Genomic DNA, 16,975 nt, shown 5'->3' with positions numbered 1-16,975 from the left:
GAAAAGAACAAGAAAATTAAAACTACAAAAAAGTATAATAGATGACAGTCTTCAGTTTGCTTCGGGGGATAAAGAATATTAATTCCATTTCACCCTAACATCTGTATGTGTTAGCACTGCATGTACACTCAGTTACTTCCAGAGTTCTGTGAACAAAATCACAAGCAGGCCTGATACTTCATGAAGGCATCAAAGGCGATTGCCTCCATGCCCCTGGTCATACCTTAGTGCCCTTGAAATGCTCCAATAGAAATTTACAATTTCCTCATAGGGTGCCCTTTACCTAGAAGAAAATTTCCTGGTACCCTTGCCCTTTCAAAAAAGAAGCATACAGGCCTGCGTATGTACATGCATATAACTCGGATGGGATTTGGACCCACGACCTTTGCAATTCTAGAGCAGTGTCTTGACAACTAGACCATCAAGATCGCCTTGTAGCTAAAGGCAGTTTCAACTGCACATCAAATATTCTTTCAATATTTCATGTTGCAGTGCTGAACAAAACAAAAAAACCAAGAAAATGAAAGCCACACAAATGTTATTACAATCTTTTGAGCTTATTATTCGATCCCAACTCAATGGATTTCATCAATCATTCCTTCACAACATTTCCCATTCATTTAGAGATGTTTGATTGGTACTACGTCTTGCCGTTTGTTGGCAGCTAATATGTTGGGACAGAGTGGAGCCATTTAACATCAAGTGTTATATCAGATCTGACATTGAAGCAGACTATCATTTACCGGCAAAAATATCAAGAAAGAAACAATCAAAGTCACCTGTGAACATGTTGAACGTTTCAGCTGCATTACAGTGTGTACTTATTGAGAAAACAGCAAAAAAGGAAACACTTTTTTTGAACAAGAATGTTGCATTCTTTTTCAGTCAACTCTCAGTTACTTGAGAAACAATTCATACATCATTCGTTTGTTAGATTAAAATTAATATTTTATTTTTGTTTTATTTTTATTTTGGGGGAAAGGAACTTTCAAAACTATAATACCTCAGGGGGAATCCTTTCTGGAAACAGTTTATACTTATAAAACAACTGTTGTGCTTCTTAGCAAGTAAAATTTCACGGTCATTATTTTTTGAAGTACAATTCATCTACAAATCGTTTACCCTACATTCGTGACATTCAAGGAGTGAAGGTACCAACATATCTTGGAACCAAGTAAAGTTATTAATGTTTTGAATGACGGCTTCACATTGGAGAACGATATTTTTTGTATTTTCTTTTAAAGCCATTGGACACTTTCGATAAACAGTATTGTCCAAAGGCCCACACTTCGTGTATCACAACCTATATATAAAATAACAAACCTGTGAAAATTTAGGCTCAATCGGTCATCGGAGTCGGGAGAAAATAACGGGGAAAACCCACCCTTGTTTCCGCGCGTTTCGCCGTGTCATGACATATGTGTTTAAAATAAATCTGTAATTCTCGACAACAAGAATTGATAATTTTTTTAATGTTTTCTCCATAAGTAAAGCATTTCATGGACTAATATTTCAAGAGAAGTCTTTCACCATTAACTTCTGTAAACCCCGTATGTTATTTGTAAATCTGTGAACTTTTTTTTTTTTTCTGTTCTGAAAGGTTTTTTTTTAACGTAAAACAGCTCTTGTGCTGATTTTTGTATCATGTATACAAATTTTTAAACAAATGAATAAATAAAAATGCACATTCATAGACTCTAAACTTATCAATTTACAGTGAAGCACTTTGAGGCTTGCATAAGGCACTCTACAAATCCTATTATTAACAGTCACTGTTTAACACCTCTGAAAACTGTATACATGTACCTGTACTCCAAGAAGAGATTTTGAAATGTAACGTGTGTTTGTCTCAAACTTCAACAAACCTGTAGCAATTGATCACACAATGTTTCTATTTTCAAGTGTCTATTTTGGATTTTTCTGACATCTGGCCAGACCAAGACTTCCCTCCCAGAAGGAATTCCTTGACACTTTTGTTAGTAATTCTTTGACAGAGCCCTGGCCCAGACACCACTTTTATTTTCCTTTTTTCCCCCTTCGATATTATTATCCTCGCGAGTCTGACCCCCTTACCAACTGAAGGTTCATGGGTTTGGGGGGGGGGGTAACTATTTGATTAAGGCAGTGAGTAAGGCAAGACATATTAAACCTGCGCTGAAAATACCATTTTAAATTTGTTTTAATGTTACTTATAACTAAAATACTAACAACATTGTTCTAAACATCATGACAGATTTGGGTTCTTTGTCTGTTGGACCAGGGGCTAAATTTCATCAGTAAATGTTTTCTACTTTATGAAATGGCATACATTGTACATGCACACATGTAAGAAGCCAACACCGTGTGACTGTCTGTATAATCCCATAATCAACAAGTTTCGCCATTAGTAAAATGGTTAGTGGCATAGTCTGGGCCAGCAGTGACCCGAAGTGACACTTAATTTGTTGTTGCATACGTAAGAAGAAAACGACATGGCACACAGCGCAGCATTCATCATAACCACTGATTACTCAAAAGCAAAGCAACAGGCAATCTTTCTTGTTGGCTAGTTCTTATTGAGCAGCGAGCCAATGCCATAATGGAAATCAATTCTGCATAAACTCTGTCACAACTTCTTGGTCGTTTATGAAGTATTCTTCTGCTTACATGTACGTACATTTTTTTCTGCCAAAGAAAGAAGAGCATTTTTCAAAATGGGGGCTTCAGGCACAGAGGAAGGAAAGATATAATTCGAATTCAAGGACCAGAAAGATGAAGGATTGAGGTGCTGAGAAGAAAAGCTACATGCATTCTCATGCAGGTGTTGCCAGAGGCTCAAAACCTGCTTGACCATCTCCTCCACCAGGATGTCGGGACACGCTAATATTTTTGCTCCGTCAGTAAACAATGGCCCGGAGGTATTGGCTGTCACCAGTTGATGCTAGCCACTTCTGGCTCAAGTGCGTACCAGATGTCCGTTTTCAAGCAAGCATGACCATCATATTGATATTATAACACTCCTGAGATTTGACCAACCCTTTAGAGAATGAGTGGACTGTTCCAAAGTTTTTCTTCTAGGAGGGGTCTGCGATTAGATAAATCCTCTCTTAATACAGAAATGAATCTTCTTTGTTTGATTCACAAATGAATCTTAAGTAAAGATGTTCATTTTATCAATTCCGTGGACAAAAAAATGGAGAACAAACTAACAACAAATTCAGTGACTACTCACTAGTGACTTCAGCAGAATGGCAACTTATCAGTTAAGTGATTTTGTTCTCTTCATTTTTCCATCCATGTAGACCGTATTTAATAACCCCAGTCTGTTGCTATGAAAGTCGCTATCTTGTAGGGCAAACCATATGCGCGTCTAAACGTGTACATCAATGAAACATGCAGCCAAAGCGTGCCCGGTTTGATTTCTACGGCACATGCACGCACGCACACACACACGCACACACGCTCACCCCCACGGGCCATGTTATAGGGCAGGTTTTAAATGGTAAATATCATATTCAATACCGTCTATATTGGAGTTGGTGAAATTAACATATTTTACTATAATTGACATTCCTAATGAATCTATTCAAGAACTTACAAATGAATCCATCATTTTGAATCACACAATTAAAAGTACATGTAGTACACACTTAAACCGTAAGTTAATGGTAAATGTATTTGACATGTTTTGTACCAACTGCAAGTCACTGCAAAAATTTGGGAGGATTTTTAAGACAATCGCTGCCTCAAAACAATCTCCCAGAACCCGACCTGTCTCAAAGTTTGGACTCTACCATTCAACTCCTAAGGGAGAAGATGCTCGCCGGAGGGGGAGCACTGTCTACCTGTGTTTTCCTCATTATTAAGTCCAATAATAAACTTTGCTCCTTGCCCAGAGGAAGCTCTCGCTAGTGGTGCGTTAAGGAGACGCAAATTACTTATAATAGCCGGAGATACGGACCAGGTGGCGGTGATTTAGGAGGACGAACCTGCTGTCTCCCTCAAACATTGTTTGGAAAAAAATGATTTATAGCTTCTTCTTTTTTTAGATGAAGGATCCGGTGGGATCATGACAAGTTGACATCGTGTAACCTTCGGTTTGTGTTGGTCACAATTGTTCATGATGTTTTAAAAAGCAGGGATCACCTTTAACACTAGCCCAAAAATTGTCTTATCACCACTTCTCAACTTGTCTGGCAGGCTACTAAAAACTGTCTCAGTACATGTACCTACTTGCTAAAAACGTTTCTTTTAAAGAACATCTAGGGGCAAGTGAAATGATTAGTAGCAGACTAGCCTCTGCCCAGCCTGGAAGTGGAAGAGGCCAAGAGGCCGACCTTGCAGCACCTGGGTGGGCCAACTGGAAGCAGACTTTTGAGTCCCGGGCTGGGCAGCTGTGGCACTCGGCAGCAGAGCGCATTGGTTGGGTGGCTATACATCCCCCTTGATGGATCAAGAGAATGATGATGAGACTAGCCTGATGGCATATTACATGTACTTTACGAAAAGGCTGAAGTGCAGTTGGTCCCGTGTGTTGTGTTACGCACTTAAAAGAACCAAGTGCACTTATCGTAAAGCGAAGAGAATCGCCCCCCGTGTTCTTGGTTTGATCGGCAGCATATTGCCCCAAAAACCTTATGAACCATTACTAGGCGGTATAATTGAATAGGTCTCATACAGTACTTCGAAACACAGCTCCACAAATTAATGAACACCTTGATATGCCCATTTAGTGTGATAAAGCGCTATAAAAAAGAACCCAGTTTTATTATTAATATTGAAATTCTTCCGGTGAAGGTCGCGCCATGCAATGTATACTGACAATAAACGGAATCACATTTGACATTTATTAGAGGAAATCACCAGTAAGGATGGACCATCCAGTCAAAACAATTTTCTATAAATACACTCAAATAATTAAACTGCTTCCTTAACAGCCGTTCTAGTTGGGTATAAAAACAAAACATACGACTGAGTATTTGTCTTTAAAGGCAGTGGACACTATTGGTAGTTACTCAAAATAATTATTAGCATAAAACCTTACTTGGTAATCTTAGTAATGGGGAGAGGTTGATAGTATAAAACATTGTGAGAAATGGCTCCCTCTGAAGTGACATAGTTTTCGAGAAAGAAATAATTTTCCGCAAATTGGATTTTGAGACTTCAGATTTAGAATTTGAGGTCTCAAAATCAAGCATCTGAAAGCACAACTTCGTGTTACAAGGGTGTTTTTTTCTTTCATTATTACCTCAAAACTTTGAACACCAATTGAGCTCAAATTTTCACAGGTTTGTTATTTTATGCACATGTTAAGATACACCAAGTGAGAAGACTGGTCTTTGACAATTACCAATAGTGTCCAGTGTATTTAATGGTAGAGGTTGTGAGATAATGTACATGTGTATCTGTTCACAAATTTTTATGTCAGTTCTGCATACTCCAAAGGAGTTGAGATGGTTTTTATTGGGGAAATTTAATAAATTGAGAATAACAATGAGGTTTTTATTTGTCTCCAGACATCTGGAAGTGTTTTTTCCCCTCTGATTTGAATTATTTAGATAAATTGACTGCAATAATGTACATGTGTATAGGCACATACATTGAGGCTGTTTGAAAATGCAAAGTTAAACATGTTTCCTACAAAGCCAAAAATATCAAGTAAGAAATTCTGCAATTCACTGTTCTTCACTTCTTGAATAAGTGCCGCATTTCTGCAGTAGCTGTGTAAACTTAAGGAGTGCCTAGTACAACGGGAACGCATGCGCTTGAGCAAAACTTCTCTGCTAACCCCAAAAATATGCTTGGCGTAAACATGGAATTCCTAACTTCTGTACGTGCGGAAGCTCAGAGAAGCAGGGCAATGAAAATGGGCCCTGATTGAAAATTGTTACTGAATTATTTCGCTCACTCATGCTGTCATTACAAATAATTTCTTATTTTTGAAAAATGTGGAATGGATCAAGAGATGCACTTTCACGACTCTTTCAAAAAAGGAAAAAACAATGGTCATGAATTATTTTTTTATATATTCTGCGTACACTCACCACTCTTCTGATCTGTTTGTGGCCCTTGCAGTGGGGACAGGGGCACGGCTGTCTCAACCCTGCAATACACCCTATGCAGCAAGCCCACATCCTTCCCTCGTTGGTGTACGTTAGTACCATTCGGACAATCGTATTGGCCCTTATTTACCCTAAACAAGACGCCTGGCCAATAATGAAGTTCGTATCAACTAGTTGTTTCTCAGAATTAATGTTGGACGTATTCTCCTGGTTTCAAAGGTCAAGAGAGGAACGTTTCTTTGTTGACAATTTCTCGTGATGAAAAGTTCACAAAATCCGATAAGTGATTAAAAGGTAAAGTCTAAAACAAAATCAAGGAATTCAATAACAAGAAGGCTCCCCGGAGAAACTCATGTCTTAAAACTTTAATCCGAGGCAAACTGTCCACTGGAAGACTGCAATCCAAGTAACCTGTGGTGAAAAAGTCTCATAAACTCCAACAGATGTCCAATGTAATCATTACTAGTTGCAATAGATGTACACTTGTGTCAAGTGCAATGTTTTCTTGTTGAGTGCGAACAGGTACAATGTAGAGAGGTGGCATCCAACAAAGATTCTGGAATTCTCCTGGAATTTTATGACCAGCTTTTTCCTTCTGTCAAGCTTCTTGGTCATACAGTAATTGATCTGAATGCCTTCAGGCCTTGCCTAGGATAGGATGAGTCGGTTTGTCTTGAGGGCCCATGTGCCAAGAGAGACCTTGCAATGAGATGACTAGCTGTCGTTGTGTCAGATATTCCCACGGTCAAATATTTCTCAGTGGCGAATGAAGTAGCAGTATACAACGAAGTGAGTGACTAAGAGAGGTTTGCGGCAACACTATGTGAAGTTCTCTTTTGAGTAGTGTTTCTGAAAAAAAAAACGGTGGTCATCGACTCAGTATGCTCTGATTGTCAAGATGTCTTACTCATACAATTTCTTAAGAATGTTCAGAAGATGCACAAGCAGTATCCTGTGCCGCTCACAGAGCTTGAATATACAAAGATTTGACTAGCCTCTAATTGATGGAGCTTCAGCAATGAGATCTTCCTCCAGTGAGTCTCACCACAAGATTGAAGAGAGACCTGACTTGGGAAAATGCTACTCTGTCTTCAGCCGAGGAAATGAGCCGTAGCTACGCCTTACTCAAAGTGCACTTGCTGTATCCACTTGAGTATTATTTCCCTCACTTGTAGAAGATGATCACAAAGCTAAAAAGGTCTTTTATTGATAAAGAACTGGCTAAGTAATCCTCTGTGTTCAACAAGGGAAAGAAACCTCGCCCCTCCCTCGCGTAATAAATAAGTAGTGATGACTATTGTCGAAGTAAGTTATCTTCTTTTCAGTTAAAATACCGCAACGTCAGGATGGAACGGTTCAAAGCGTCAAGTTTTAAGTCCAACCGCATGGTGTTTATCTGAAAATTTTAAGACACTTGTCTGTCACACTGCAACGCGAGAAGAAATGAGGGAGGCTAATTTGCAGACACCGTAAGGACGTGTCTCATACGGGACACAGGATCGGTGTACAGTAAGTGTTGACTCGTCGAGTGAACCACAGGTTGTGAAGCACTGGATCTCTACGGACCCTTTTAGTTTTATTACTTTTAAAGCACATCCTGTACTGAAGGTTGTGGGGGAGCAGAGGGGGGGAGATGTCTGATCATGACGGTGTATTGCTTGGATGTCACAATGACTGTACTACCGGCTGTGCTTTATACATGTAGTCTCAGTTCTTTAATCCAGTTCAATGTTTCTCCTCAACGAACCCATTAATCTTGGAACTCCTAGGGTGACAGCCGTCGATTTCACCAAACTCTTCCTAACTTAGGATTAATCTTTGAACTAACGACAAGTTGATTTCCATATCCGAATATGTTAGGACGCATTGAACCCATCCTAAGTTAGGACGGTTTACTCGTCCTAACTCGAGATAGGATTAATCCTAGCTTTTCTAATCAGCTGCAGGTCCTTTTTTTCAGCTGCGCCACACATGTGGAACTTTCTACCACTTAGCTGTCATCTTAGATCTTGTCTACATGTACGTACCACAAAATTCAAATCTCTTCTCAAAACTTACCTATGTCACAGGTTTTCAAGGACAAATAAGCACCCAGGAGCATGTTTACATGGATGGGCGCTACATAAATATCCACTATTATTATACTAATATTAAAGTTCATTGTGGATTTGACTGACAATCATTCTAATCTTACCAATCGTCCATGCATCCTGTTGTGTAACTCCTCTTCAACCAACACTTGTCAATAGGCTTGTCAAATATAGTGCTTGACTCAAGTTATACTTGCTTTTATATTACCTTACACTTGAAACGTACAAGTTACATTTTGTACACATGAGAGTAAACATCTCTTTGTTCCTTTCCCTTCCAGTGTTATTTTAGTCCATTCAGGTAATATTGTAAACCAAATGACGTACACAAACAAGTAACAACAACCTTCCTGCGCACACGTGTCGTGTATGTGCACTACATGTATTGTATTTTGATGTAGGAAAAGAGCACCCTGTTCTAGATCGTGCGTTTTCCTGCAGCTATTTCCTGTACACAGTGATATACTTCCTGCAGTATATAACCAGTCACTTTCACGATCAAACTTTAACCAAAACAACAGAGGCATAAGTTCATGAAGTTTGTATTTGAAGTGTTGAACTGTGCAATTAGGTTGGCTATGCCCTGCCTTTCACCTCTAAGGACCATGGTTCGATTCCCACCTTGGACTGAGCCTTACATGTGGATTGGGTTACCGGTCCGTACTTCACGGAGGCAACGGAGGCGATTGCCTTCGTTGCCCCTTGTCATTGCCTTGGTGCCCTTGAAATGCTCCAGTAGAAATTGACAATTTCCTCATACTGTAGGGTGCCCCTTGCCAAAGAAAAAATGCCTTGGTGCCCTTGCCCTTTCAAAAATGAAGCATACAGCCCTGGTGTACGTGTATGTAGGTCCTACATGTACATGTACATGTAGTATGTACCTTACTACATGTACCTGACTACAGGGGTTCGCGTACATGTATCTGGGGTTTCCCCTTCCAGCATTTCAGGGCCTAAATCCTTTTAATATTTGAGTGAAAAATTACCTCTTTCTCAAAAACTATGTTACTTCAGAGGTAGTCGTTTCTCACAATGTTTTATACTATCAACGACTCTCCATTGCTTTATTACCAAGTAAGTTTTATGCTAGCAATCATTTTGAATATAAAAAGGGGGGTTCAGAAAGGGGGGTAACAAGTTCATTCACAGATTTTCAAGGCCTACAACCATGACAACTTTATAAGTCATCAGCATGGGTCAAATAAGAGGCCATTCCATGTATTTTGTAAAGAAATCTCTACATGAGCCTGAAATCCTTATGATATGATCCCTTTCCACAGGGGAGGGTCAATGATGTAAAGTATGGTTATAAGAGCCCAGCCGGATATTTATGATTCATAGACACCCTCGTATCAAGGACTCCGGTATTATAAAGGAGCCATTTCAAAAGGAGGTGTGTGAATGCCTTGGTGCCCTTGCCCTTTTAAAAAGTGAAGTCTGCCATGGTACTAGAAATAACAGAACAACTTCGTTTGCCCAATCAAACAACATGAATTTCATTAATAAAGTATTTTTTTGCATTTATACCGCTGGTCCATTTGGTTTAGATAAGTTGTTTCCGAAAACCTAATTCTATTTTCTCAATAATGAACAGTTACCTTCTTATTCCATGCAATCTTTATAGACGTAACGGCAGTGACTGCACTCTGCAACAATGTGTTCATCATCATAGTACATCAACTGGGTATATTCTAACAAACATGAACTCAAACAATCTGCAATGTTATCATCACACACTTATTTCACACGCAAGTGTTTAGTCCTCAACTTTCAGAGAGTTCAAAGATTGCTAATATGTGCTGAAACAAACATGTGGTGCAAAAGAGATGTCATCGTCCTGTCGGTGCCAACCAAAGCTGCGTTGTGTGGACCAAATCGGAGAAGCGGATCAGGATACCAATGAACTGAAAGCAGCACTTGAAAGACAGGTAGCGGTGGGAGCGGTATCAGTGATTCCAACGAGGTATTATTAAAGGAGGAGACCACAGGCAAATGCCTAAAATGTCAACTAGAGTTGAATTGACAGTTAACGTGTGAAATGTTGAGATCCGAGACTGGTCAGATTGTGATACCAGCAAACTCAAAGCAGCAGCACTGGAAAGACAAGCTGTGGTGGAAGTGGTACCATACATGAAGCTAATGCCTAATGTCTAATAATATAATATTAATAATGATCTGTCAAAGATTGGTGGGGGAATTTTTATCCATGCCAATACATGTAAGTGATTCATCGTGTGGTTTTACGAGTGAAAATAACAAGCAAGAGTTGTGCAACCACGAATGCAGACATTCCGATTTAGGGATGACTTCATTGATACCTACGTTTAATAATAATAATAATAATAAAAGTTTGTCAAAGGTTGTAGAGGGAGAATAATCCAAGCCAGTAAGTGATTCACCGTGTGGTTTCACAACAAGTGAAAACAACAAGTCAGGAGGCGTTTTGCAATCATGACTACGTAATGCATACATTTAGATTTAGAAACAACTTCATGTTCTTAAACACTAAAAAAAAAAAGCAGCTCGATGATGTCATTGGCAAAACAAACTCTGTACAAGGTCAAGTTGCTATCAATGTGGATCGTGGCCGAGTGGATAAGAACACCGAATTCAAGCTCTGGTGCTTCTGTTCAGCAGAGTGTGGGTACGAATCCCAGTCGTGACACTTGTGTCCCTGATGAGCAAGAAACTTGACTATAATTGCTTCTCTCCACCCAGGGGTAAATGGGTACCTGTGAGGGCAGAGATGGTTCTTGTGATTGATTTAGCCGAGTAGCGTATATTAATGTTGCACAGGCTGCATACTCCCCACCAGGGAGCTGAGATGGTTTAAGGAGTGAATTAAGGCCCAGTGACCAGGGGTAATAACGTGAAGCACTTTGGGACGCCCTCCGGGTGTGAAAAGCGCTATATAAAAACTGCCTAATTATTATTATTATTAATACTATTATCAGCCTGAGTTATATCTCAGGATGCTTACCACCATTATCATAATATAACAAGTAAGACTTCTAATCAGATAAAAGAAATTCGGCAATTTTGTTTTCTGGGTCATTACCAAAGTAGTATGTACATATGACCCTTAGACTAACTTATCAGAAAAAAAGGGGGAAAAAACTACAAGAGCTTTCGTTGCAACAAATACACATGTGTGTACCTACATGTAATGTACGTGTACTTCATCATATGTGTGAACATTCAAGTAGGCCTATGTCAAAGACATTAATTCTCGAAATCACCTCGAAGCAAGTTTTGGAGATTCAAATATCCATGGCAGGGCTGTATGCTTCGTGTTTGAAAGGGCAAGGGCACCAAGGTATTTTCTTTTTGGTAAAGGGCACCCTATGAGGAAATTGCAAATTTCTACTGTTAGCATTTCAAGGGCACCAAGGCAACTACCAGGGGACACGGAGGCAATCGCCCTTTGTGCCTCCGTGAAGTATCAGGCCTGCATGGTGTCCATAATTTGTGAATGCAGTGGCCCAAGAATGGGTTGGTGCAATGTACGTTACCTGCGCCACGTCCCTAATGTGGATTGATTCAATGTTCTAGGTGAACATAGTAATAGTATGTACATCATGTACCAGTTTTTGCAACAACAAAATCTTCAACAGTTTTACAGATTTTAAGCAATGTTGGGATACACCAAGTAATAACTCCCAGGTCTTGGACAATTACCAAAGATGTCCAGTGTCTTTAAGAACTGTTTCAAATCAGAAGGGAAGAGAATATTATCCATGTTGAGTTTCACTACACCATGAAGTCACGTACTGTGTTTCATGTGAAGATTTTATCCTCTTCCCCTCCCTACCTGCAGCTGAGTCAGAAACCAGTCCCCTTCCTCCTACTCACAGGAAATGGAACAAGCCTTGCATTGATTTAACTTTAAGGAGGAAAACTTTTGGACTGATCCATTCATAAAAGGGGGTGGTGGATAATAGTAAAAAGGTCTTATGAACTGGGTGAAACAGAAAGTACGTATAGAAAGAGGACACTTGTATGAAGAGTCAAGTCTAAGTTCTAAAAAGGTCTTCTGTCTAAGATGCAAACGACAACAGGTACAATCAATTAGAGATGATCTGACTAACGACACAAAGTTTCATAAAAGTGTTCAATACTGTCTACATGTGGCCATAACATCTAGTGCAGATGTGTAGGCATATTAAAGTGAAAACGCCACCACCCTTATTCCATTTGTGTTTTGGTCCTTGGATAGAAAAAAAAAACTAAGACACTGGACACTATGTGTTATTGTCAAAGACCAGTCTTCTCACTTGGTGTATCTCAACATATGTATAAAATAACAAACCTAGGTGCAAATTTGAACTCAATTGGTGGTCGAAGTTGCGAGATAATAATGAAAGAAAAAACACCCTTGTCACACGAAGTTGTGTGCTTTCAGATGCTTGATTTAGAGACTTCAAAATCCAATTCTGAGGTCTCAAAATCAAATTCGTGAAAAAATTCCTTCTTTCTCAAAAACTACATGTACGTTACTTCAGAGGGAGCCGTTTCTCGCAATGTTTTATACTACATGATGTATCAACAGCTCCCCGTTACTCGTTACCAACTATTTACGGTTTTATGCTAATAATTATTTTGAGTAAACAAATAATTACCAGTGTCCACTGCCTTTAAAGGCAGGGTATACTTTTGGTTAATAAACTATGAAAGACCGGTGGGCATATCCCTAAATTGGTGTATGCAAGCGCTGTGGAATATAAATCCAGGTGGGCATGCACCACGAAAGAATGACATCTAGAGCCTCTAGCCACGGTAACTTGCCGTATGCCAGCAGAAAAAAAGTAGTCCAATGCGATGGAACCGCTACTGTCATGACTGTGTGTCACTGCAGCTTCGCTGTGTGTACAGGTGTAAAATGTGTGTCATCAACAAAAATGAGACAACCACATTGGAGGAAAGTTCAATGCTAAGAAATGAATCAGACGCTTGTAATACACAAGTAATCACACGCCTCCCAGTACGTGACACGTACGCCCTGTACATGCTAAGGTTACCTATGCAGCAGAGTAAACATCTGTAACAGGGGCAATACATGAATACATGTAGATTGGAGGCAATTACCACCATTCCCCTCGTCTCGGTGCCCCTTGAAATGTTTCAAGTGCAAATTAAACTATTCCTTACCCACAAAGGGCCCATTGCAAAGTAATAACACTGCCTTGACCTTTTAAACCAACGACGAAATATGAGGCCTGCATAACACGTACACATGCACGCTTAATTTAAACTACATGCATGACATGTGTATGACACATGGTTTCCTACACAGCACCAAGGTTAGGTTAATATCAAAGTTGCAGAAAAAATAACAAACATATACATGTAATCACACCATGACCACTGTGCGTTATTCCCAATACAGTGTAAATAATACAATGACTTATGGCTGTGTCACAGAAGGGAGTTTTTATGTAGGCACCTTGGATGCAACCACCTCCAACGTTAGTCAAAATGAATACGTTTTTGTTTTTGCAGTTTCTTACAGGCTCCAATTTATTTGTTTTGTTTAATGAGACTGTTCTTTTGTCTTTGACAATGCCTGGAACTGGAAGCTTTTCTCAGGCATCTTAAAACACAAACTTCCAAGCAACAAGGGTGTTTTTCCTTTCATTATTTTCTGCAACTTCGATGACGCTTATTACTATGCATATGTTGGTCCAAGCCACTAAATGAAGATACGGGTCTTTGACAATTACCAAACGTTTACCCTGCCGTAAAGCGAAAGGTCTTATGATAGACTGCATACATTATTGTATTTCTCAACATCACCATTCATGGTCTTCGTCAAACGCCCTAAAACACTGAAAACATTAAACCGCCCCTCCCACTTCCACCACTAATGTTGCAATAAATAAAGCGTAAAAACCACAACCTTGTAAAAATAACAGAGAGTTTTAACAATATTATCGTACAACTTTCTCAACATCACCCTTCACTGGAAGTGTAATGGTCTCCATCGAATAGTGGCCATTATTGAAAACATTAAACCGCCCCTCCCGCTTCCACCACTAATGTTCCAATAAATAAAGCGTAAAAAAACAAAACCTTGTAAAACAAAAGAGAGTTTTAACAATATTATCGTATAACTTTCTCAACATCACCCTTCACTGGAAGTGTAATGGTCTCCATCGAACAGTGGCCATTATTGAAAACATTGAACTGCCCCTCCCGCTTCCACCACTAATGTTCCAATAAATAAAGCGTAAAAACCACAACCTTGTAAAAATAACAGAGAGTTTTAACAATATTATCGTATAACTTTCTCAACATCACCCTTCACTGGAAGTGTAATGGTCTCCATCGAACAGTGGCCATTATTGAAAACATTGAACCGCCCCTCCCACTTCCACCATCAATGTTCCAATTTAAAATAAAGTGCAAAACCACAACGTTGTAAAAACAACACAGAGAGTTAAACGATTGAACGAAAAGCCTGTGTGAGCACAGATGGTTTTACTAAACATTACCTGCCATGGGACCCCCCTTCCCGGTAGGGAGAGAGGGGGGTTTGGGGGGGGGGGGGTCCCGTGATTTAACCACAGGTCAGGTCTAGTACGCTTCGCAATCCTATAATGGAATTACTGCATTCTGCCCCTAATGAATAATTTCCATGTCTCTTACCATCTGCAGGTCACTGATGACAGATAGGTTAATGTGCGCTAATATTAGCCAATTAGTAAGTGGGGACCAGCCAGCCGGGGGGGGGGGGGGGGGGTCTCACAGGTACAATGTACGTACATGTACATTGTTATACAAATGATGTAAACATACCTTACATGTGTACAGTACATGTACATGTACTTGTACCACTTGGTGCTTGATACACTGCACGCCCCCCCCCCTTCCCCTCCCGTCATGCGTTCTTGGAATCTCAGGTACTATTTTCAGAGAATTTTCAAGGAGTAGACCTACCCCTGTACAAGAGGGATAGAGTGTGTAGAAAAGGAACTTTTTAGGTTTATTTTTTTGGGGGGGGGGCTGCCAGGACGGACCCCCTGCAGACAAATATTGGGTAAGGTATTTCTTCACAGTACATCATAGCTTTTTAATCTTGTACTGCTGTAGAATCTTCTTCTAATAATTATAATATCAGAGTCTTAAACAAGTTGTTTAATTAAAGTGCACGTATCTACCAAACAAGGTACTCAAGGCGCTGAGTATACAAACGTTCAGAAAGATAGGTTATTGCAGGGGATGTGGGGACTGCTTTTGTTTTGAGTAGAATGACAAAGTTAAATGAAAGAGGTTGCGAAAGACTTTCGTGCAGCCACGGTAACTTATCAGGGCTGCTAAAATGTCCAATGAGAACAGCTCCGCACTTTTAACCAGTACCTTGACCACTCTGTGCAAACGTCTCAGAATTTAAGCCCAGGGCCCAATTTCATAGAGCTGCTTAGCACAAAAATTTGCTTAGCGTGAAATTTCTTCCTTTTCCAAAAACAAGATTACCAACCAACATTCCACATTATTTTCAGAATAAGCAAATAACAGCTGAATAACAGTAACAAGCAATATGCAACAAATTGAAATTTGGTTGTTAATACTGTTTTTTATCAAGGAGGAAATTTCATGCTAAGCACTTTGCTTAGCAGCTCTATGAAATTGGGCCCAGGTGGGAATGCACGGCCAAATTACACACCAAAGCAAGTCACGCTTACTTTCTGCGTAGCAGCGGAGGGAAAGTCCAATGGGAACACTACTATAAGCCGTGTTCGCACTGGATTAATGTTTTAGGTAACTTAACCATGACGCTATAAGGTACTTGGATTTATTTGACTCGGGTCAACTAACCGAGACCGTGGGTAAACTAACCGAGCTAGCCCCCTGTGTAACATTGAATAGTTCGATAATCACAAAAATCTTATTCTTCCATGACAAAACGTGTCAGCTTCTTCGGGTCACGGACGGATGGGAGATTTAACCGAGTCGTCGCGTCCGCATTGGACTTTCTGGCTCGGTTAAACTGACCTGGTCAATCTTCCTGGGCACCTTTGGCTCGGTTAAACTACCCATTCGGGTCGGGTAAGTTACCTGGGAGGAAAACGTCCTTGGCTGTTCACATTGGACTTAAAATGGGTAAGATACCCATTGGCTCGGTTAGTTTACCCAAATTAAGTCCAATGGGAACAGGGCTTTAGAGTCAGTGAAAGTCCACAAACATTTACAAACCTTTTTGAAAGGTGTCCTTGAATTATGAGGCATTTGCTGTGAACATCCGCCGAGGCGTACGAGGTTTATTTTTAAGGGGGAAGGGGGAGGTATGAGCTTATCAATTTATTACCTGTTTGCGACTCTTTCGTGGTAAACCAAATTGAGCAATAGAGTGCCTCTGAGTTGGCTAAGGGAGTTGTGGTCAGGTACATGGCCCAGAACAATAGCCCTTTATCATCCTAGTCTGGTATCCTTTGTTCGATAGCAATTATGAAACTATGGTCTTGGATAAACACAATGGGGTCTGACTACATGTCACCTTCTTTCTTCAATTTGGTAATAATAATAATGTTGAACATTTCTAGTGCGCCATGTCTGTCAATGATGACACTCCTGGCGCAAGTAAACAAGAACTCTGCTTAATACACAATGACACAAGACAACACAAAAGTTTGAAGGCTATTGTTTCCAAAATAGATATGTTTTAAAATGAGTTTTGAATTTGGAACAAGTATCTGCTTTTCTGAGTTGAAGTGGGACGCTGTTCCAAAGAGATGTACTGAACTAAACGGGCACTCAACAAGAAGGTTTTAAATACTATAGGCCTAATAAAATCTTCGAATGAGATATTTCCTTCACTTTCTTTAAAAGAAAACAACTAGTATTCAT

General features: G+C 39.8%; 1 protein-coding gene across 2 annotated transcripts in view; it reads right to left on the bottom strand.

The window, feature by feature from the left end:
• The window catches only part of LOC139949548 (rho GTPase-activating protein 18-like), a 97,432-nt gene that overhangs the window by 39,660 nt on the left and 40,797 nt on the right, over positions 1 to 16,975 (bottom strand). Inside the window, exon 1 of one of the 2 annotated variants that reach the window (XM_071947928.1) lies at positions 6,024 to 6,727. The exons of the other annotated variant lie outside the window; for it this stretch is intronic. Coding sequence (XP_071804029.1) covers positions 6,024 to 6,143 — 120 coding nt within the window. The 5' untranslated portion in view covers positions 6,144 to 6,727. Of the gene's footprint in view, positions 1 to 6,023; positions 6,728 to 16,975 lie in introns of those variants that run through there. 2 annotated transcript variants of the gene reach the window in all.

This window comes from Asterias amurensis, chromosome 17, assembly GCF_032118995.1.
Source record: "Asterias amurensis chromosome 17, ASM3211899v1".
Classification (NCBI taxonomy): domain Eukaryota; kingdom Metazoa; phylum Echinodermata; class Asteroidea; order Forcipulatida; family Asteriidae; genus Asterias; species Asterias amurensis.
Note: the sequence above shows the minus strand (reverse complement) of the source record. Positions and strands in the feature narration are given on the sequence as shown.